Here is a 24,546-nt window from a genome sequence, read left to right on the forward strand (position 1 = left end):
AGTTCAGTAAATAGAGGTGACTACAGCTTTGCTGCATGACATACCAAACAAAGTATGTAAGCTCCCTTTTGGAATTTTTAAAAATAAAATACTACAAACATAAAACTAATTTAACGTTAAAACAGCAGATTCTGCTATAAACTAAACTAAACTTAAATTTATTAACCCAGAATTCTAAGCTGCAAACTCCCAAGGACAATAAACCAGTATTGTGAATGTCTCTGTCTCTGAAAAGCTAAGAGACAGTAAAAAAAAAAAAAAAAAAAGAAATGAGAAATATACTTCAGATGGAACAGGCTTATAAATAAGTTAGGACCATCACCCTCTTAACTAAAATGAGAGAGTAAATGTAAATATAAACTGTAAATATTTCAAAGGCTGCTTTGTTATGCACCATGGCTATGAATTATACTACGTCTTCCACTCACCTCAAAAAGTTTGTTGCATTCAATTATCATGTGTGCAAGCCCCTGAGTGGCTGCCAGGTTTTCACTGAGATCCTTCTGATCTGGCTTTCCTGTTGCATATTTTTTCTGTATTACTCTGTAATTGAATTCAGTGTCTCAGGTAAGAGGAGCTGAGGCTTTTTAATTGGAAAGTAAACATAATGGCACAACATTCTCATGGACACAGAGAAAATCCTTTTATGTTTGCATTTAGAAGAGATCATTCAGACTACACAAATCCTTTTTTGGTACCAAAGGAAAAGTGTTTACTGAAAATATTCTTGAGCCAAAGTTAAAAGCAGAAAAGGTTAAAGGTGTTGTACATTGTGTAACATACGTTGTGCAACAGAACTTCAGCTAGTATGCCCAGTACTCTGCCCTGTCATAATTTAATGCTTGGCAAGGTAGTGGCTACAAGGATCGTCATAGTAATATCTTTGGCAGGGATGGGAAGGGAATGCAGAAGGGACACTTAGAGGAGCCACCACTGTTTGGATGGATCCAAGCCTTATTCTTTATTCACTGTGTAATGAACCAATAGGATCCTGGCTTGACATAAGCTCCATTTCCCAGTTAGCAGAATGCTATCTGAATATGCCCAAAGTGAGTCACAGGCTGAGCTGGAATTAGAACACAAGATGTCTTTTTAATAACGATTTGGATAAAGTTTGGGATTGCACACGATTTAAGCCACACCACACTCAGTGCTTTGACAGGAACTGTATGCCTACAGCCCCGTACCATGCACTGAAAATGGGCCTGTTAAAAGACGTCCCCCCAAAAACTATGAATGTCTTTTCTCCCCAGTGAACACAGTGCCAAAAGTCCCCCAGCATCTTTTTGTTTCAGGCTAATACAATGTTGCTTAAGTTTTAAACTCCAGCCCTTTCTTTAAAAGATAATGGTCCAGCCAAGACAATTACTCACCTTGGTGAGTTTTCCTTTTTTAGTATATTAAGGTGGAAAAGGGAAGGGGCCAGACACACAGCTACATTCATTGGAGTCATCTGATTTTCTTCTACAGAAGAGACATCACTCAGGAAACACAGCAGAGTTTGCAAAACCTCCCTGTTTTCATCTGACATCAACATGATGGCTGCTTGTACAGCCTGAAGTCTTTGCTCTTTGGGAACATCTGGGGAAAGTCAAGTGTCGTTTGATGGGGTTAATCAGAAGAGCATGTAAAAACACTGGTACATGATAAAGCAAACACAGAAACTCACACTGTAGTGCCTACTTTTGGAGGGGGAAAACACCTTTTAAATGTCACGCTATTAAAATCTTGGCTTTTCTTTCTTACAGACTCTGACTGGGCTTGCTTACTCTTACTCTTCCATGTTTTGGAAACTGAATACCTACCTGTATTAAACAGGAATGAGTTCAAACCTTCATGTGCTATTATATTTTATGCCCTTCCATAGTGCACAGCCTGTCTGGCCTACTTTACTACCCTTCTGTAAGAAGGAGATTGACCTTCATTTACAGTATATGATGTGTGAGCAGTATTTTGTGCCATAGCATTAAATGCTCTTTTCTATGATTTTTCTGCCCTTGGGAGAGCAGTTCAAAAAGCATTAGGAACCCTTGGGAGAATGCCTGCACTTATGTCCTGAACTTAGGATGTGTGTAATGAAAGTAGCAACAGATATGCTTAAATGGGATCTTGGACAGAATCATTTCTAAAGCTACATAAGCTTCCTCAGGTGAGATTAAGAGAATGCCTCTAAGTGTTCAATACGTTATACATAACCCTATAAAAGAAGACCAAAGCCTGAGTTTCCACTGATGCAACAGTAAGGTGTTAAGTTGGTGTCTCCAAAGCTCACACAAGCTCTTTATTTTAAAAGGCTGCAGACAAAAAAATGGCAAATAAATGGCACTTTCTAGAGGTGGCATGGGAACCTTCAGAAGAGTCAGAGTTCTCTTTGGTAAGTTTGAATTTGAATTTCAGATACTGATTCATCTCAGTTACTTGTGGGTGACTTTGATTGATAGGCTGATGGTTTGAATTTGAACACGAGTTTGCCAGGCTGATTGTCTGCTTCACTTTGAACTCCAGTTACTGCAGCAGTTAGTGTGTGCGTGTGAGTGAGCCCCACCCCTTGCGACTCACCTGGGGTAGGAGGGACCAAAGGAAAGAAGGCTTCACAAGCCAGAGGCTAGCAACCAGCAGTGTGTGTGATCAGCTGGGAGCTGCAAACAGAGGGCTGCTAACAGGGGAGTTTGCCTGGGAGTTCACCTTGGGCTGGGGGAGCATATTATTATTATTTGGTTTCTTTTTCATAGTTTTTTCTCTTCTGCCCATCAAGGCGGCTCTGATATCTTCTTAGTGAATTCTCTGACAAAAGGAAAAAAAATAGATAGTGACAAGTCTACTGACAAGTCCGCTGTTGTGACCTGCTCAGCATGTGCTATGTTTGTCTTCCTCCTAGAAGATAGAAGGGATTTCGTACGTACCAAGTGCAAGCTGTTTGCCACCTCGGAAGAAAAGGTTAGAGGACTTGAGGTGCAAATATCAAGGCTTTGGTCCATCAGAGAAGGTGAAGACTTCCTTGATAGAAGGCATCTTTTAGTACTGGAGGCACAGCAGGCTGAGCAACCAATGAGGGCACTACAAACTGAGGGAAAAACAGGAAGCATGTAACTTCCAGGAGATGAAAGCCAATTAAGTTATCTCCAATTCCTGTAGAGGTAAGAAACAGCTTTCAAGCTCTCTGCACGGGTGATATAGTGGAGACTGCTGTGGCAGAGACCTCTCAGAGAAGGGATCAGAAGAAGGCCCCACTGGATGGAAGGCATGGGATGCATAATCCCAGGGATGGCAGTTCTACGACCACCACCCAAAGAGAAGACGACAACAGGTGGTGGTGGTCGGGGACTCCCTCCTAAGAGGGATGGAGTCATCCATCTGCTGTCCAGACCTGGAATCTCGGGAAGTTTGCTGCTTTGCAGGAGCTAGAATCCAGGACATGACAGAGAGACTTCCAAAAGTCAGCAAACCTGCGGATTATTACTCCTTCCTACTTCTCCATGTAGGAGCCAATGACACAGCAAAGAATGACCTTGAGTGGATCGCTGTGGACTATGTAACTCTGGGAAGGAAGATCAAGGAATATGGAGTGCAAGTGGTGTTCTCATCCATCTTTCCTTTGGAAGGAAGGGGTCCAAGTAGAGATAGTTGAATCATGGAAGTAAATGGATGGTTGCGCAGGTGGTGTTGGAGAGAAGGCTTTGGTTTCTTTGATCATGGGATTTCTGTTTCGAAAACAAGGATTGCAAGGATTGCTCGGAAATGACAGGATCTACCTAATGAAGAGAGAAAAGAGCATCTCTGTGGGCAGGCTTGCAAGCCTAGTGAGGAGGGCTTTAAACTAGATTCATCGGGGACAGTGACACAAGCTGTGAGGTAAGTGGGGAAGGAAGAAGGAACAATAAAGAAGGACCACTTGTTCAAAAGGAGAAACTGAGCCAATCAGCTCATTATCTAAGGTGTTTGTACACAAATGCAAGAAGCCTGGGAAACAAACAGGAGGAATTAGAGACCCTGGCACAGTCAAAGAAGCATGAGGTGATTGGAGTAGTGGAGACTTGGTAGGATGACTCACATAACTGGAGCACTGTCACAGAAGGGTATAAACTGTTCAGGAAGGACAGGCAGGGGAGAAAAGCAAGAGGAATTGTGATTTATGTGAGAGAGCAATATGATTGCTCAGAATTCCAGTATATGGAGGGAGAAATGACAGTTGAGTGTCTTTGGGGTTAAGTTTAGAAGCAGAAGCAACAGAAGTGATGTTGTGTTTGGTGTCTGCTGTAGGCCACCAGATCACATAGATGAGGCAGCTGAGGATTTCTTCAAACAACTAAGAGAAGCTTCCAAACCACAGGTCCTGATTCTCATGGGAGACTTTAACTACCCAGACATTTGTTGGGAGACCAATACAGCAGCACACAGACAATCCAGGAAGTTTTTGAGAATGTTGGGGATAACTTCCTCATACAAGTACTGAAGGAACTGACCGGAGCTGTGCGCAGCTTGACCTGCTGCTCACAAACAGGGAAGAACTAGTAGGAGAAAGAGAAGTGGGTGGCAACCTCGGCTGCAGTGATCATGAGATGGTAGATTTCAGGATTCTGACAAAAGGAAGAAAGGTGAGCAGTAAAATATAGACCCTTCATTTCAGAAGAGCAGACTTCGACTCCCTGAGACAACTGATGGGCAGGATCCCCTGGGAAGCTAATACAAAGGGAAAAGTAGTTCAGGAGAACTGGCAATATTTTAAAGAGGTCTTATTGAAGGCACAGGAACAAACCATCCTGATGCGTAGTACGAAAAGCAAACATGGTAGGCAACCAGCTTGGCTTATAAGGGAAATCCTTGGTGAGCTTACACTCAAACAGGATGCATATAAGAAGTGGAAACTTGGACAGATGACTAAGGAGAAGTATAAATATATGGCTGGAGAATGCCGGGGGGTAATCAAGAAAGCAAAAGCACAATTGGAACTGCAGCTAGCAAGGATTGTGAAGGGCAACAAGAAGGTTTTCTACAGGCACATTAACAATAAGAGGGTTATCAGGGAGGGTGTGGGGCCATTACTAGATGAGGGAGGTAACCTGGGACAGATGATGTGGGAAGGGCTGAAGTGCTCAATGCTTTTTTGCCTCAGTCTTCACGGACAAGGTCAGCTCCCTGACTACCACACTAGGCAATGCAGTATGGGAACGAGGTGGGCAGCCCTCATGGGGAAAGAATGGGTTGAGCTATTTAGAAAAGCTAGATGCACACAAAACTTTGGGTCTGGATTTAATGCATCCAAGGGTACTGGGGGAATTGGAAGATGTCATTGCAGAGCCTTTGGCTATTATCTTTGAAAACTCATGGAGACTGGAAGAGGTCCCAAATAATTGGAAAAAGGCAAATGTAGTGCCCATGTTTTAAAAAGGAAAGGAGGACAATACAGGGAACTATACACCGGTCAGCTTTACCTCAGTCCCTGGAAAAATCATGGAGGGAATCCTCAAGGAATCCATTTTGGAGCACTTGGAGAGGAGAAAGTGAGGAAAAGTAGTCAACATGGATTCACCAAGGGGAAGTCGTGCCTGACCAGTCTGATTAGTTTCTATAATGAGGTAACTGGCTCCCTGGACACGGGGAAGTCAGTGGATGTGATATACCTTGACCTTAGCAAAGCTCTTGATACAGTCTCCCATAATATTCTTGCCCATAAGCTAAGGAAGTAAGGATTGGATGCATGGACTGTAAGATGAATAGAAAACGGGCTTGATGGATGGGCCCAAAGGGTAGTGGTCAATGGCTCAGTGGTCAATGGCTCAATGTTTGGTTGGCGGTTGATACCTGGGTCAGTTCTAGGGCCAGTACTGTTCAACATCTTTATTAATGACCTGGATGAGGGGATGGATTGTGCTCTCAGCAAATTTGCAGATGACACTAAGGTAGGGAGTCAGGTAGATACATTGGAGAGTAGGGATAGGGTCAAGAGTGACCTAGACAAATTGGAGGATTGGGCCAAAAGAAATTTGATGAGGTTCAACAAGGAGAAGTGCACAGTCCTGCACTTGGGATGGAAGAATCCCAAGCACTGTTACAGGCTGGGAACTGACTGGCTAAGCAGCAGTGCAGCAGAAAAGGACCTGGAGATTACAGTGGATGAGAGGTTGGATATGAGTAAAGAGTGTGCCCTTGTAGCCAAGAAGGCTAATGGCATATTGGTGTGCATTAGGAGAAGCATTTCCAGCAGATCTAGAGAAGTTATTATTCCCCTCTAGTCAGCACTGATGAGGCCACATCTGGAGTACTGTGTGCAGTTCTGGGCCCCCTGGTATAGAAAAGATGTGGACACATTGGAGAGGAGTCAGTGGAAATCAGCAAAAATGATTAGGGGTCTGGAGCACATGACCTATGAGGAGAGGCTGAGAGATTTGGGCTTATATTTAGTTTGCAGAAAGGAAGACTGAGGGGCAATTTAATAGCAGCCTTCAACTTCCTGAAAGGAGGCTCTAAAGAGGATGGAGAGAGATTGTTCTCAGTGGTGACATATGGCACAACAAGAAGCAATAGCCTGAAGTTACAGAGGGAGAGGTGTACGTTGGATATTAGGAAACATTATTTTACCAGGAGAGCGGTGAAGGACTGGAATGCATAACCAAGACGGGTGGTGGAATCTCCATCCCTAGAGGTTTTTAAGTTCTGGCTTGACATAGTCATGGCTGGGATGATTTAGTTGGGGTTGATCCTGCTTTAGGCAGGGGGCTGGACTAGACGACCTCCTCTGGTCCCTTCCAGCCCTAGAATTCTACGATATTATGATTCTATGGTGTATAATGTACAGCCTTGAGGAATGTAACTTCACTTAACTGGGAGTTTGGGTTAAACGGAGTAACATAAACCTACTGCTATGCCAAGTACAGGGTAACTAAGCAAAATCTGAACTGCGATATGCCCATCCCCCTGCAATCACAGAACTTCACCTGTTCTGGATATATCAACAGTATCTCAGCTCCTCGAGTTCATGTGAGTGTACCATGTGGGAAAGAATCTTTCCTAACCTCAGTTTTGGTGACTAAGTAAACCACATGCATTTTCACAAAAATTCCCAAAGTAAAGTATCTCTCTAATGACACACTTTATGAGGCACCACTGGTACCCAAGTCACTGTTTATTTTTTCTTTTATCCAAAAAGTGCCTCTACCGGTACTACCTGAAGTAAAGAAATATAAATGTTGTCGAATGTATTGCCCTGTCACAGCTTTGTTTTAAACATATCCATAGTGAAGTATGTGCGAGCATCTTAAATTTACCCACACAGTGCAAAGAAATCCTTCCCAGAACCATTTCTTCTTCTCCTAGCATTACAGACTTAAGCTCTTTAGCCTTATTATACCTCGGGATTCATTTATTCCCTATATATACTGTACCTGGAAGGTTTACTATTATTTTCATGAATGACATTTTCATAACTACAAGACTATGTTAAAAGGCTGATCCATAAAGTGAGATATATCTCAATTTCCTTCTCTAAATCTTTCCTCTATGTGCTATACTAGAGTATAATGGGGCCAGCTGTAGTTATAAATAAAATACACCTGACTTCCCCAAAACGGAAGCTTCTACAATGATTAGCAACAGCCTAAAAGAAGATTTACTTTTACTGGCTTTGTAGCTTTATATGAGTTTCCACACTCTAAAACCATACAGGCTTTTTAGAGAGCTGAGCATTCAAATGTGACAGTAGATTGGCCTCCCCTCCTGTGTTAATACAGGCACAGTCCTAGTTTTTGTCAAACAATGGCTAAAACACATTTTTATCAGAGTCACTATGAGAACATAAAATATGTCCCTGAAATTAGATGTGCCCCCCACTAAGCCTGCTCTTTTGTTGATGCAAATAATTATGAGTTAAACTTTATTGGTGCAAAATATTACAGTTGCTTTTCATAAAGTGTGATGAAATGTGCCTGAAGTTCAGTGTGACCCTGCCCCTGCTGGGTGTAAAAGCAGAGAGAAGTATGGTCCAATGCAGGGGTGGCCAACTCATGGTTCTTGAGCTGCATGCAGGTCTTTGAGCAACGAAATGCAACTCCTGCTCAGAGCCACACACTAGGAGGACTGTTCAGTGGTCTGCGCACACACCCTGCTCAACAGTTGGAGGAAGAAGCGAGGGGTGGAAATGACAGCTCTGGTGAGTCGCCAGCATTAGGTTAGAGTAGGGGGTAGGCTGGGGGCGCCTGTCTCTGAGAGAGGTACTGGAGACTGGTTTAAAGCAGGGAAGCTGGGAGTGCCTGGCTCTGCAGCAGAGCATTGGGTTAGAGCAGGGAGCGTGGGCATGTCTGGCTCTGGAGGAGGGGACAGAGACTGGGTTACAGTGGGGGTCTGGGGGGTGCCTGGCTCTGGAGAAGGGGAGGGGGACTGGGTTAGATCAAGGTCTGGGGGTGTCTGGCTCTGGGGAAGGATGGGGGCATTTAGCCACATATAATATATTTATATTTATTTTTGTTTATTTAGTATATTTATTTTTATCTTTATACATCTATACCTCTCTCTATATAATATCTATTGATTGATTGATCGATATATACAAATAAATATATGATACGTGGCTCTTTGCACTCTGTCCACAGCTGTTTTGGCTCTTAAATCTCTAACTGGTTGGCCTTCCCTGGTCCAGTGATTGGGTCACTAGTCTAGGACTAGAGAGACTTAGCTTCAATTCACTACTTCCTACAGGCTTCCAGTGTGACCTTGGTCTCACCATGTTTCTATCTTCCTCTGTCTCAGCTCATCACCTGTGAAACAGGAGTAACAGTACTTCAGGCCTCTCAGGAGTTGCGAAGAGAAATACATTAAAAATTGTGAGGTGTACTTAGGGCATACAGCTATCTTAAACAGACTTCTGAAAGCTGGACTCAACAGGTATTTTTAAATGGTTGCTCTCTCACCAATATCAACTGAACTTCCTACAACTGAACGTTTTAAATTGCGAATTAATTTTTAACTATTGCCAATGTTTGTTTACTTTTGACTTCTTTCCAAGTTTGGACAATTAGACTGTTTCACTTTCTGGCTTACATGCACTGACACCTTTCTGCCTGGCTCTGAGGGAGAGGTAGGGGATTGGGTTAGAGTGGAGGGGCTGGGGGTGCCTGACTCCAGAGGAGGAGAGGGGGACTGCTGGGGAATGAAATTAGGAGAAAAAAAGCCCTCAAGCTTTTCTTCTCCTTAGCAGGACTGAAGTCTGGGATCTAAACTATGGCACTGGAGTATGTATAAATGCTAGGAGAGATAATGAAATGCAAAGTCTCAAAAGCTATGTCCCTCATGAAAATTCATTTCATATTGATGTTCTCATTTGAAGGCCAAGCTGCCAACCTTTCCACGTTCAGAAGACTTTACCAAGATGAAGGGAGTGCATAACATTTAAGAAAAATATAACAGAAACAGTTTCAGGTTATTTCCTGCTTTGGTGCTCCCTGTGCATCTCTTCTTTCTCTGTGCACTTATTTTTGATTGGAAGGCTGAGATTTCCAAAGCTGCATGTGGGATTTGGACACCCAATGGTGTCCAGTTAATGGGATTTGGGCATGCAGCTCTCTTGGAGACTGCCTTTATGTTGTGCTGCCTACAGCACCAATCACAGTTTGCCTGATCTAAAGCCCTTTGAAGTTAGTTGAATGACCGAGGCCTACTGTTGACACTTGAGTAACATTCATGATGTTTTACTTACATTGATAGATCTGGAGGAAGGTTTCTCCTAGCTTACTGGTGAGAAGAGGTTCTGGTAAATCCCTGAAAAACTGCTTTACCATATCTGCCACATCATAGGCTGACTGGTCTTCATAGCTGACATTCTCAGGGGAGCTCTCATTCATCTGACGCAGGGCCTGGATTCGGGACTTCACTCCTGATTTTCGAAACAGACCCACCTAAACCAGGAGACATGTCAGGTTAGTTAAACAGCCATTTCTTTCAAGTCTATCCTACCAAGGTCTTACTTAGTGAGCAAGGTGTGTTACTTGTTTTACTATTATAGGTGAGAACAAGATTTAATGGAAATGCTAGTAGACTTGTTCAGAAGATAAATCATAAACAGATTCATACTTTTGCTGTGGGACTCACACACTAAGTAATTCTTCCTTATTGTACCAAATCACACACCAAAAGGTCAGAATGCATGTGGTATGACATTGCTTAAAGATGATGAGCTAGTCCCTTAGCAGACGTGCACTGGCATAGCTAAACAAAAAAGCAGTCCAGTAGCACTTTAAAGACTAACAAAATAATTTACTAGGTGATGAGCTTTCATGGGACAGACCCACTTCTTCAGCTCATAGCCATACCAGAACAGACTCAATATTTAAGGCACAGAGAACCAAAAATAGTAATCAAGGTTGCTTTTTTGTTTTCATAGTATATAGACTAGCACGTCTGTCTCTCTGTTACTAGTGGCATAGCTAGTTTACTTTAATGGAGATGAACTGATTTTCAGCCCCTCTGAGAATCTGGCTTATTGAATCTATCTATTTTTGAAGATTAACAAGACAACATGATCAGCAGCTAAGTAATGTACTATGTGTCAAGAGACTGTGACATCCTGGTAGGATTAACACCAAGACGCTAAATCTGTCTTCCTGCATCCTGTTCTCTGCTCCCCAAAGTTTCCTCCAATTCCAATGAAAAGCCCAGCAGTTACAAAGCAGAGGTGGCAGAGGGATTATTTGTGCAGAGACACTATGCTATATTTTTATCGTTTGCTTTCTATTCTGAAGGAAGTGGTAATTCTTAAAATGAGCCCTGTTAGTGCCTTCACAGCAGTGCTGTCCTTTTACAGTAGTTCTCAGAAGTAGCATTCCCCTGAGATGAATTCCTGAGCAAGAACCACATATTCATTCCCAAGGGAGTTTACGTTGTTCCGTTTGGGAAGTATTCATGTTGTTATTTTCAGTTTACAGGAGAAGAGGTAAAATACCAAGAAAATCTAGAAAAAGAATAAAGTTGGCATATTTTGGGCTTTAAATTATAAAGTTTGCTTCCTCTTGCCTGCTATGTATAGCTAGTATTTGTGTCTTGTTAACTTGGAGTCAAAGTTACTGGACTGCATATCCAACCGTGAAAGCAACTAACTATGCACTTAAGGCACACAACCTCCTGTGCTCAACTTTGCAGCATCCATTCCATGGTTCATGTAGCTCCATCCTCATCCTGAAAACAATAATGGATGCTCTCGAAGTCCTTCCGTGTTCAATGGTCACATACTGAAATGTTTTGATGATAAACACAGAGATGATGCAGCTTTTGTAAATTAAACTGTACCTAGTTCTGTGCATGCTGTGTACTCATTTATAAGTGGAATACAGTGTCAGACTGGAAATAGTGCCTTTGAGATGTTTTCTGTTATGGCTAGGAAAAGTCATATAACTGAACTTTGTTTGTGATGTTTTCAATCTAAATTTATATGTTGAACTTACAGAACTGAAATCTGCATTGTGTGCACATTGGTGAATTATGTTTATATTTAGTGGTAAAGCTACCTTTAGTTCTCACAATTAAGTGTCTGGGTCTTTCCATCTGGATTGCCCATAATTTCTTCTCTCCCTTTCGAGTGCTTCCCATTCCTGGTATATGGACTATAACAGACTCCTGGCCACAATTGTTTCAGTACAAAATATAAAACTTGAGCATGCTGGAGAGATGTGAAACAAAACCTCAGGACTTGGGGCAAAGGCTGCTCGCTGGTATAAACAATGTTTTAAAATTCACAGCTACACTAGAGTCAGAGGCCAGACATCAAACTGCACTGAAACAGTTTCCTTGTGCTTGACACCCAGTTACTGCTAATCTCTACTTTTGTGTAATGAAAGTACACCTATGTCTTTTTCTTTGGAAAAAATCCTCAATTAAATCAAGAGAGGGTAGCTCTTGGTTTCATAAAAACAGGTGTTTCGGGCTCTCTTTCACAGTATGAAAAATGTATCCTGTAATGACAAGGGGTCCATAAACACACTGACACCAAAGGATTTACACCAGGGATTAATTTTCCCGCTTTTATTTTCCTCATGTGCTATGGATACTCTATTCTGCCAATGCACAGTGGATGGGTAGAAATAAAAGCTCAGCCAACAAAGAAAGGAGCAGAGACTTCTCTTTCTGAGGGCTGTATTTAAATAATTATCTTGATCCTTAATGACAAGGATTCCTCACTTCATCTCAGAACTGACACAAATAGTTTACAACTACATAAACAACTGCAATTCTGTTAAGTACATGCAGCAGCAAATCCAGTAGTACAGGGCTTTAGGCTAGCTCCTTTCATGCACGATGAAATATGTTGAACAAGCCATTGTACAGGAAAGTGCCGGAAACTGCTTAGGTCTCAACAGACAGGCATTAGCTGATTCTAAATTAGATGGGATAAGGACAGTAGGTGTTAAGTGCAGAAGCTGAATTAATTGAACATTTGAAATCCTAACTCTGGGTTTGGGGGAACATCTCTGCTCACAGATGCTTTTAAATGTTCACAGCCTGGAAGCACTTTGATGTCAAAACCTTCCTTCTACCTTTATCTTTTATTTAATATTTCCTCAGTTTAGGAACTGGATCTCTCCTGCTGCTCTGACAAATTTCCAACGGCCTCTTGAAACAGAGACTCGCCCATGTCACAAGACAGGCTGTTTCTGGCTGGCTGGATTCTCTCTGTTGCTTTTGTCTGGTCTGTTTCCTGGTCTTCTTTGTTTTCCACTTGCTTCTCCCATTATTCCTCAGAGTCTTGGTCTGTTGTCCTATTTCACAGGTCCCTTTTGCTTCCCTTCTTTTTGTTTCTCCTTTTCACTCACCTATACACATTTCCTTTCCTCTAACTCCTCTACTTAATCCAGCTCTGCTTCTTCACTTTGCTCTATGCTTCCCAGTTCTTCCACTCTCACTAAACAAATCTAGATGTCATCATGATGGACACTGATTGAGAATTTGCTACACGGACTTATGGTATGATTTTCTAAACTGCCCCTACTTATTTTCCCATTTCTGCCCACAGTGCTGAAACTGCCTATGGCACGAGATTGGCCCCTGTAGGGAGCACACTGTCAAAAGCAGGGTAAGGAGCAAAAACTGGAAAATTCAGAAATGGGCCTTGGGGTGCATGGGAAACTGAGCAAGCACTCTTGCAATGCAGAACCACAGCTTGCTATCTGAGCTCTCTGGACAAAACGTATGCTGTTAGGATGTGTACCGAGGTCAGCATGTGAGCTGATTTTCACTGGTATACGAGGTGGGAGCTCAGCCCCACCTCTCCTCCGCCGACGCACCCAGGAGCTTGCTCAAAGACATGCCACTTGTGGATCAACAAAAGACCAGCTAATACTATCAACCACCACCTAAATGATAAAGTTCTGCCTCTTAATTTATTTATTAATGAGGCTGTTGTAAGTAGGACTATTAGTGACTTTAAAAAGTATCACTGGAACCGAGGTCAAAAGGCCAAATTTTAGCACTCGACTTTGGAAAGGTTGCTGAACCCTGATGTACACATCTATATAGAGCTCTATCTTTAGGGGAGGAACAATAAAAATATATGTCTCTTGCACAGTGAGTTAATACATCAACAAAAGTGTTAGTAGCATGTCAATCATTGCCCAGCACTACCATAACTTGTAGAGAGCTCTAGAATGGTCTGGCACTGAAGTGGGCTGGTAAAGTAAAATGTTTTTATGGTAAAACCATTTCAACTTGCTTACATAAGAACAGCCACAATGGGTCAGACCAAAGGTCCATCCAGCCCAGTAGCCTGTCTGCTGACAGTGGCCAGTGCCAGGTGCCCCAGGGGGGCAGGAACCAAAGACAGTGACCTAGCAATTTGTCTCCTGCCATCCATCTCCAGCCTCTGACAATCAGAGGCCAGGGACACCTTCCTACCCTTGGCTAATAGCCTTTTATGGACCTAACCTCCATGAATTTATCTAGCTCTTTCTTAAATTCTGTTACAGTCCTAGCCTTCACAGTCTCCTCTGGCAAGGAGTTCCACAGGTTAACTATGCGTTGAGTGAAAGAGAACTTTCTTTTATTAGTTTTAAACCTGCTACCCATTAATTTAATTTGGTGAACAGAAAAATCACATGCTTTCCCACATCAAAGGCTATTGTTTTTGGAAATAGTAGGATAAAAATTACACACACACCTCTTAGAGCCAGAAGGGACTTCTGGAAGGTCATCAAGTCCAGTTCCCTGTCTTCTCGGCAGGACCATCATCCCTGACAGATTGTTTTAATCTATTTGCTCCAGATCCCTAAACAGCCTCCTCAGGGATTGAGCTCACAACCCTGACTTTAGCAGGCTAATGCTCAAACCACTGAGTTGAACTGAATTGCTTAGCACATTTTCCATAGTTTGGCTATGCATGTCACTCAACAGTGGTTTAAAAACCCTTTGAGATTTAGCCATGAATGTCAAATCCATACCTGATCTAGACAATTGCTGCGTAAGTAGCGCAGTGCCTGTTGCATGCTCTGTGGAAGTGGTTGCCCCGTTCTCTGGACGTGAACTATTAAAGGCACTCCAAAGACATTCTTGTCCTTGTAGTCAGGGACCTTCATCCTCTTCATGAACTTTGGCACAGACCTGGAATTCACACAGTTAGAATTAAGCTGTGAGAGTACTTTCATGATCCTACTAACCTTGCTGGGGGAAGCCAGGAATTCTGAAGGCATCCTTTTTGATAAAGACAGCCAAATAAAAGTTTCCTTTCTAATACATGATATATGAAGCCTTTAAAGTCTGCACATTTTATGGGCTTCTTGAAAGCCTTTAGCAACAGATTGCCTGAGGTTGCGTGCTTGCCTTCAGAATGTTTGGCACAAGCAGCTCAACAAAACATAATGAAAGCTATATCTGAAAGAGTGCAAATTCATGTCTGTAATGGGCCCATTGGTTTCTAGGATATCAGCTCTGTGATTAAGCATTTTTGCTGTCTGTAATTTACAGTAATAAATTACAGTGTTATGTGCCAAATACATCCCTGATCTACCTCATTTGCTGTCTGGTCAAAAAGATTAATTGAACTTTGTGAACTAACTTTCTCCCATAAATGATGGTAGAAAAGAGATGCAGAGGCCAGATTTCTTTTTGTGTGAAACTTGGCTTCAGCAGTGGTAAAACATTGATGAATAAGTATACGTTTGTGATAACATCTGGAGCTAAATGAACCCCTGGAGTGGTATGGAAAATACCACCACAACCCTTAGGCCCAGATACATATAGGAACTGAGCTGTTGTGATGCTCAGCATCTCATAGGAACACCGATGAGAGCTACAAAGCCTCAGGCAGGTATTCAGTCTTCCTGTGCAATGAATGGGGAGAAAGACGTGCCTGAGAATGTCAGCAGTTGAGCAGGGGAGCTGTGAATGCCCCTAGTGCTAACATTTTGGTGTTAGGCACCTAAAGTGGTAGTTAAATTCTTCTGTGAATCTAACTCCTGACCTCTGATCTCTCTCTCCAGCTGTATGGTTGGAGATACCTTAATTATTCTGCCAAGCTCACGGAGGTGTTTGTGAAGATTAGTTAATGTTCATAAAGTGCTTTGGAGGGGCGAAGCACTGTCTGAATGTGAAATATCGTCACCGTCATCATTATTGGACAAATGTTTCTGGAGATACAGGAGAATGTATTGTCTAGATCATTCCCAGTTTCCTACTGGTAATTTCTATTTTTAATAAAAAACAATAAAACCAATTTGTATACTTGCTGTATGGCCAACAATGGCTTCTTTCAAACCACAGCTTTAGTTTTAGAGAGCCGTATTTTAAAATTTCCTCTTTGTAATTATTCACTCCTACTCTTCTTATTTATTTTTCTGCTGCTTGGCTGCTATTACAGAGAGGGTGGGCTGTCTAGTGGTCAGAAGAGGAAGGTGGATCAGGTCTCCTGGATTCTATATCTGGCTTTGACAATGACTCACTGTATAACTACGGACTAAAAGGCACGTTCTGATTGTCAGAGGAAAGGGGTTAGGTTAGTGGAATGATAATAATATAATTCAGAGAAACAATTTCCTTCTATATATATCTGTTTTGTGAGACATGTAATGCACCTACCATGTCCAGCCATGTTTGTTTGACATGCAGTATTTTTCCATGATGGCAGTAAGGCGAAGTAAGGAAAATTTTTGCAGTAGATTCAGTTGAGCTGCTGATTGATTACTGAGCTGTAGTGACGCTGCAGAGTAGTTTGGGCCATGAGAGATCTGGAAACTGTCCCAGCGTAATCGCCTTCAGGAAAAAAAAAAGAAAAGGAAAGGAAAGTGAGATTATACAGTGCCACGATTAGGAAAAAGGAGATGATTTACAGCATCAGTCAATGTAAAATCAGTGATTTCTCGTGAAAAGAACTGTTCTTGGGGACAGAGAATACAGTGTCTTGCTTCAGTGAGTCACTAGGAAGCCTGATCAACAGTCCACTGATGTTAATGGAAAGAATCCAACTGATTTGAGCAAATCTTTAGTCTAATTTAAGACACTTTCTTTGATACTGATGCACATATTGATAACAACTCATCTGCATTTCCTTTGCATTTTTCTTCAAAGTGTTGGAATACCCTACAAAGGTATGAATGTTGGCCTAAATTCTGCAACTAATTAGTATGCGAATAGTCTCCCCCTTATTTGGAGCCTGTCTCTGTTTACAAAACTGATGAGCACATTTTAGAGGCCAGGTTGAAAAGACACCCATTGTGAATATATGATATCATGTTTTTTTTTTAAACTAAAATACTTTGTGGAAGAAAGTATCGGAGGGGTAGCCCTGTTAGTCTGGATCTGTAGCAGCAACGAAGGGTCCTGTGGCACCTTATAGACTATCAGAAAAGTTTGGAGCATGAGCTTTCATGAGCACAGACTCACTTCATCAGATGCTGGTCTTGGAAATCTGCAGGGCCAGGTATAAATAAGCCAGAGCAAGGCTGGGGATAACAAGGTTAGCTCAGTCAGCAAGGGTGAGGCTTACTACCAGCAGTTGATCTGGAGGTGTGAACACCAAGGGAGGGGAAGCTGCTTTTGTATTTAGCCAGCCATTCACAGTCTTTGTTTAAGCCTGAGCTGAGGGTATTGAATTTGCAGATGAATTGTAGCTCAGAAATTTCTCTTTGGAGTCTGGTCCTGAAATTTCTTTGCTGTAGGATAGCTACTTTTAAGTCTGCTACTGTGTGGCCTGGGAGATTGAAGTGCTCTCCTTTGTGGAAGAAAGTATACACTGTAGTTAGCTCTGTTGTGATCACTCTTCACCTTTTTCATAACAGAGCCCTCTTCTCCCAGAAGTCACCTTTCCATCTAGCTGGGTCCCCAATTTAGTGATAAGGGCAAGGCAGGGTGATCACGATCTCTTGATATTTGTTCACAATGCTCAGATAGGTGTCCTGGCTTTACTATATCATTTTTCAAAATCTACCTAAATAATAATGAAAAATAGATGGAATAATTTAAGACATTATGGTACCAACCTTGTTGGCCTTGTGAGAGAGGCTCCTACACCAGAGTCTCTCCTTTCCCTATTATCAGTGGTTTCTGAGTCATTGAGAGATGTTCCATCTCTGTCCATATCACTGGGTGTAGTGTGACCATCAGAAAGAGAGTTCCTTTCAAAGTCTAATGTAATTTGTGTGGGTGACTGGAATGGCAACGCTGCAGATTCCCCAACCAATAAATCCTTGCTTTGCAGCTCTGGAAGTACATTCTTTGACCAGTGGTCTACAACCTCTTGAAGTCCATTGACATGCTGCAAAATGTCATCTAAATGAGGGAAAAGGTCATCTTTTTCTAAGTCCAAAAGGTCTCCAGTGCTGGCGTACAAGTGGGAACCTGGTACATTATCATAAATACTAACTCTGCTCTCTCTAGGACAGCAAGCCATGAGCCTGGGCTCTTTAGGAGTAGAACACCTCTCTTTGCCCAAAGAGATGCTGCCTGTCCTCCAATTCACACTACTGCTATTGTCAGTAGGTGACAGACTTTCAATGGAAAGTGCCTTTGGAAAAGTTCCAGGTTTGTGATCCTTGGGAATATGTACAACTAGGTTCTCTTGGGAGTGAAATTCATTTTTACGGTTTTCATCTACCACTTGTCTCAGGGCTGTTCCTGCAAGAATATCCAGGTCCTCCAGGTACATACCACCTCGCTTATTTGTTTCATGACACTTGTGTTCCTTAAAACATGGTGTGCTCACTCCACTGCTGCTATTTTCTGACTGAATACTGTCGTTACTGGATTTGGCAGAAAAGGAAAGTCCTCTTTTGGCTGCATCTTGGGTTAAGTTTTGGAGGTCTCCATTCACTATCTGCATGCAGTGCATGTCCTTTAAGGATTTTGGCTCATGTTGAAGAACAGGTCCACTTATCTCTACGACACTAGGCCTTCCCAAGCCTTTTAGCTTTCCATGTGCACCTCTAGACTTTAGCGTCTCCATGCGCTTTAGAAAGGTTTTGGCTCTCGTTCGTGTGGATTTTTCATTCTTAAGGTTTGAGGAATAATTTGTAGTCTCCTTAGGAATCTGGGAGATGGTACAGCTGACAGGAGTGGTGGAATGTGTAAGTGTGTTTTCTACACTATGCAGGTCTGAGTAGTCACATATTTCCCTGATAGTACTGCCAGATTGACACCGACTGTCACTTCCTCCACTGCTCTCGCTGTGAATAGATGAGACCTCAGGCTCACTCAGATCAGTAAGTACACTCTCACTGCTGGGAGTATTTTTCATTTTAATCTCCCCTGAACATCCATTTCTATCTGATTGGTGAAGCAATGTGTCAATGTCGTCCACCCGAGACCATCTTCTGCTTGACCTTTGGAAAGTCCATTTATTACTGATGGCACAGAGGTCTTCTTCATCTGAGTCTTCACTCTGGAAAACAACGTTACATTTTATTCAACACAGCACTTTTCTTTATTTTTCTGATTTCATTAAAGCAAACACAAATCTTGTGCTTGTACAATGAAATACTGCTCACATAGCAAAAGCTATAGATGGTAACATTGCTCCAGAAGACTAGCCTGTTCATAGCATAATGGGCATCAACTCTTTACTCAGCTTTTCTCATTTCAGAACAAAGACTCTGCAATTAACATGCAATCTCAGAAGGCACAAGGTCCCATTCCTGCTTTGCAGAGCTCACAAGTGGACTTTGGTATTTGTGTATGTCTTGTTGACTTCAGCAGGACTCTAAGCAAGCACAAGCAGTCTGCCTGCCCAGTGCACAATGCAAAATTAAGGCCTAAGAAATTCTTTATGGATATTGGGGGGTGAGGGAGATTTTCAAGGGCACAAATGCCAGTTAGACATCTAACTTTTCCTTCCTTACAGCAGTGTTGGATCTAAAAATACATTAAAGATTATGAGCTTATGAGATGCTACACTAATGGGGCCATGTGCATACCACAAACAAACGCCCATTGCATTTTGTTTGCTGTGAAAAATAAACAGACATTTGCAATGACAGCAGGAAAACCTAGTACATGATCTGAATTAACCTGTAGAAAAAGTAAGTCTTCAGTTAAATTTGTTCATTCATATACATATACCCACAAGACAAAAATAAACATTTGGGCTATGTCTACACCAGCCCCCACCTTTCAAAAGGGGGATACAAATGAGACTTTGGCAAACGAGGAACTACCATGAATATGCAGTGCCTTATTAGCATAATACTGGCCTCGGCGATTCAGAAGTGCTGCTTTTGAATCGTGTGCCACCTGTGTAGATGGGGGCCTTCCAAAAGGACCCCCGCAGTCTTTGAAAGCTCCTTATTCCTATTTGGTTTTAGAAATAAGGGGCTTTTGAAGACTGGGGGGGATCCTTTCGAAAGGCCCCCGTCTACACAGGCAGCACGCAATTTGAAAGCGGCACTTTTGAACCGCCGCGACTGGCATTATGCTAATGAAGCACTACATATTCATGGCAGTGCTTCATTAGCATCTGCTGAAGCGTCTCATTAGTATCCCCCTTTCAAAAGGCGGGGGCTAGTGTAGACATAGCCTTAGAGACAAAATGCCAAGCACCATAAGATAATCTGCAGTGTAGTAACTGAGTAAAATAAAATTTAAAAATATTAAAATAAAAAGATGCAAAGCTTAATGTGTGACTCTGCTTCTCGGCTGATCCAGACAAATCTGGTAAGATGTCAGTGTGGACCATGCAGTTTTTTGTTTAGCTTTCTGCTCATGAAGAAGCTGATCTGAAGCCCAGTGAAGTCAGTTAGAGTCCTATCATTTACACTGACCAGTCCCAGACCAAGCTATTCCTGTACAGCCATTTTAAAGCAGACTAAGTTAACTTCACATACAGTAGACCCCCGAGTTATGTGAAGGTTGTATTCCTGGGCACCTTCACATAAAAAGAAGTTACCCACCTTCATGCAGTAACGACGGTTCTTGGAGATGTGTCCCTGTGGGTGCTCCACCTTAGGTGTCAGGCTTGCCCTGGCACTGCAGACTGGAGATCTTCATGGCTGTTTTCAGCCAAACCATGCATGTGTGGGCTCCAACATGCCACTTTGCGCTCTTTTACTCACATGCATGGTCCAGACTGAGCCAGTTCCTCAAAACCACTTTGAATCTGAAACAGAAGAACAGAAGGAGAATCCTCGGGGACACACCTCCAAGAACCATTGTTACTGCATGAAGACGAGTAACTTCTTTTTCTTCTTCAAGTGTCCCCACAGGTGCTCCACCTTAGGTGAGTGAGTAGTATTCCCCCCCGCGCCCCTGCAAATAAACTAGGAGATGGGTCCAGCTTCCAATCTTGTCCAGGACAGATACCACTGTGGACAGAGAGGCATCCTCAGTCATCTGCTGGTGGGTGGCATAGTGCCTGATGAACATGTCATAGGATGCCCAGGTTGCCGCCCTGCAGATGTCACAAAGGGGAACTCCTCTGAAGAATGCCATCGACACCGCCATCGCTCTGGTTGAGTGTGCCCTTGTTTGGCACAGTGAGGACACACCCCACAACAAGTAACAAGTTGTGATGCAGGACGTGATAAGGTTAGACAGTCTCTGCGAAGATATCGCTTCACCCTTAGAACAGCAGGCTACAGACACCATCAACCTCTCGGTCCTCCGAAAGGTCTTGGGTCTGTCGATCTAGACGCTAGGTCCCTTCTCACATCCAACAAGTGTAGTTGCACCTCATGTGTCGAGGAGTGTGATTTGGAGTAAAACATGGGGAATACTACTGGCTCATTAAAGTGGAACTCTGAGGCAACCTTAGGGATGAAGCGGGGATGTAATCTGAGAATCACCCCATCCTTGTCGAAAATGGTATATTGGGGAATTGCCATCAGGGCAGAGAGGTCACTCATCCTTCAGGGGGATGTAATTGCCAGGAGGAACACAGTCTTTAATGCCAGCAAGCAGAGCAAGGCCGTGGCCATACGCTTGAATGGACCTCTCATCAGCATCTCTAGAACGAAGTCCAAAATCCACAGGGGCGCAATAGCCCACCTTGGGGCTACAGATTAGCCAGCCCCTTGAGCAAATGTGATGCAATGGGGTGCGCAAAGGCTGATGTGCCATCGATTGTGTGCCTGAACGCTGATATCACAGCCAGATGCACTTTTAATGATGCCAATGCTAGACCTTGCTATTTAGTCCAGATAGTCCAGAATAGTATGGATCGGCACTTCACTTGGAGACAGTGGTCTGGAGGAGCAACGGATTGCAAATTGTTTCCAGTTAGAAAGGTAAGTCTGATGTGTGGTTTGTCATCTGCTCTTCAGGAGGACCTCTTTCACCTGGTCTAAGCAGAGATCCTTGGCACTGTTGAACGAGCAACGAGCCAGGCTGTGAGGTGGAGAGTGCTCCTTTTCAGGTACACAATTGTCCCCTGATCCTGAGTCAATGGATCTGTGGGACAAGGCAGGAGCTGCAGAATGTGCAATGACATCCTGCACAGCGTAGGGAACCAGCAGGAGCATGAGTCTGGCTCCATCCCTCTTGACTTTCTCTTGCACTCCGGGAATTAGCACTGTTGGGGGAAATGCATACAGTAGTGGACTCCTCCAGCTGATTAGGAAGGCGTCGCCTAAGGAGTTTGGTCCCAGACCCACTCTGGAGAAGTACTGACCGCATTGACGATTCAGATGGGTGGCAAATAAGTCTGTGACAGGAAACCCCCATCGATACAATACGGGGAGAAGAATATTGTGGTGGATCTCCCACTCATGGTCCATTGCAAAGCACCTGCTGAAGGCATCCGCTTCAGTGTTGTTGATGCCTGGTAAGTAAGAGGTTACTAGCATTATGTTGTGACTGCACCAGTTCCACAGGCAAATTCCCTCTGTGCAAAGGGATCTGAAACATGTTCCTCCTTGGTGATTGATGTACTACATCATAGCCATATTGTCTGTGAGTATTTTGACAGGCATACCGTGTATGCATGGTAGTAAGTGCCTGCAGGAATTGCGCTCTGCTCTGAGTTCCAGCAAGTTTATATGAGAGACATCTCCATAGTGGACTACTGGCCTTGTACAGACTGACCGTTCAGGTGGGCTCCCCATCCCAGGAGAGAGGCATCCATTCTTATCAGTGAGGTTGGTTGTGGCTGATGAAACAGGATGCCTGAAAGCAGACTGTCTGGCATAGTCCACCATTGCAGTGACTGGAGGACATCGCTTGGTACTGTGACCCTCTATGAATGTTGTGACTTGTGGGTCTGTATACAGTCACTATTCAGTGCTGGAGGCATCGAAATCACAGGCATGCATTTTGAATGACGTAAGTTGTGGCCACCATGTGCCTCATAAGCTGCAAGCAAGTTATGATCTGCACCTTGGGACGCGTAGACACCGTGTGAATGATGTCTTGAATGGTACGGTAATGTGGGAGTGGAAGGTATGTCCGGGCTGTGATGGAGTCCAATCGCATACCAGTGAATTCTATACTTTGTGTGGGCTCCACAATCAAGTTCTGGTCATTTATGATGAGGCCCAATGACTGAAAGTTAGCTTTTTTGACATGTATCATGGTGGCAACTTCTGCATGAGATGCCCCTTTGATGAGACAGTCATTTAGATGCAGAAAAATGGTAATGTTGAGACGTCGGAGGTGTGCTGCGACCACTGCAAGGGTCTTGGAAAATACCCTGGGAGCCATGGCAAGCCCAACGGGTAGGACTCTGTATTGGAAGTGTGCCCCACCCACAACAAACCAGAGAAATCATGTGTAGGCAGGATGGATGGTTATATGAAAATAAGCATCTTGGAGACTTAGACACGCAAACCAGTCGCTGTGATCTAGCACGGGAATTATGGAGGTCAACGTGATCATCTTGAAACATTGTTTTCACAGATGACAATTTAAATGTCAAAGGTCCAGTATGGGTCTCCCCACACTCCCTGCGCAACTTCTTCTGGGTGAGGAGGTATCCACAGTAGAAGCCTCTCTCTCTGAACTTGTCCAGTACTGGTTCCACCACCCCTATGGCAAGGAGGGGATCCACGTCTGTCATTGCACAATCCTGTAAGAGGTGTCCTGAAGAGGGATGAGGTAGGAGGGGTGGTGGGTGGGACGGTGTGGAGAGGGATGGTGTAGCCCAAAGACACTATTTCCAACACCCATCTTTCTGCCCAAGTCAGCTCCATAGTCAGTTGGGAAATGATTGGTGCTGCTGCAATTGGTGCCAGTGGTGAATGTGTCGCAGACTTGAGGCTGGGTACTGTCACCAGAGGTGCCATATGGACCGGTGCCATAGTCGATGCCACAGTCAGTGCCAGGGCAGATGGTGCCATTAAACTCGGGTCCGTCGATGCCAATCAGTGTTGAGGTGTGGGCGCCGACAGTGCCAACTTTGAGCGGTCTGGAGCTGACCTGGTTTCCGGTTCCGCTTTATGTTTTGGTGCCGATGAAGGGACCAATTCTTGGTGTTGGCCTTTTTAGATGAGCCAGAGACCATTTCAGTGCTGCCCTCAACCTCACTCATCACTCCTCTGGGCAGACTGGGCAACTATTGAGTGGGAGAAGCTCTTGGCCGTTTGTGCATGGCACCCTCAGAGAAGAGCACCTTGTGCTTGCGCTGGCTATTTTCAGAAGGCTCAGCACTCACTAGAGAAGACGGCTGGAGAGTCTTGTCAAACAATCATGTGCAACTGCCTTTCCCTGTCTCTACGAGCCTGTGCACTGAGCTTTGAACAATGCCGGCACTTTTGAGGAACGTGCCCTTCTCCCACGCATCAAATGCACTTAGAATGGCCATCGGAGGCAGGCATTGCCTTGCAGCATGTGTCGCACTTCTTAAAACCAGTGGTGCTGGGCATGGTTATATAAGTTTGAGCGAACAGTCAGTTAAACAACTTTCTTTCTAAATGGTAACAGTAACTACAGCACAACAAGTAGGAGTCTGTTAGCTCCAACAAGGGACTATACATGACAACTCTAATTGCTTAAAAACATTACCCTTTAACTGTAAGAAGTCCAACTGTATAACTCTCTATTTCAGATATAATGAACTCAGGAGGAATTGCAGTGAGGGAGAAGGAGAAGAAAGAAGCAAATGTTCAAGGCTGAGGAGAAGGTAAAGGCTTCGTATGCAGCTGCTGGCTGCTGAGAGGA

General features: G+C 43.5%; 1 protein-coding gene across 9 annotated transcripts in view; it reads right to left on the bottom strand.

Moving 5' to 3' along the window:
- Positions 1 to 24,546, bottom strand: part of STARD13 (StAR related lipid transfer domain containing 13) — a 506,601-nt gene that overhangs the window by 14,694 nt on the left and 467,361 nt on the right. For all 9 annotated transcript variants that reach the window (XM_074986427.1, XM_074986387.1, XM_074986418.1 and 6 more), the window contains 6 exons: positions 17,448 to 18,844; positions 16,048 to 16,221; positions 14,415 to 14,574; positions 9,689 to 9,887; positions 1,374 to 1,581; positions 429 to 543 (listed from right to left, as the gene is read on the bottom strand). In XM_074986427.1, coding sequence (XP_074842528.1) covers positions 429 to 543; positions 1,374 to 1,581; positions 9,689 to 9,887; positions 14,415 to 14,574; positions 16,048 to 16,221; positions 17,448 to 18,844 — 2,253 coding nt within the window. The remainder of the gene's footprint in view (positions 1 to 428; positions 544 to 1,373; positions 1,582 to 9,688; positions 9,888 to 14,414; positions 14,575 to 16,047; positions 16,222 to 17,447; positions 18,845 to 24,546) is intronic.

This window comes from Carettochelys insculpta, chromosome 1 (assembly GCF_033958435.1).
Source record: "Carettochelys insculpta isolate YL-2023 chromosome 1, ASM3395843v1, whole genome shotgun sequence".
Classification (NCBI taxonomy): Eukaryota; Metazoa; Chordata; order Testudines; family Carettochelyidae; genus Carettochelys; species Carettochelys insculpta.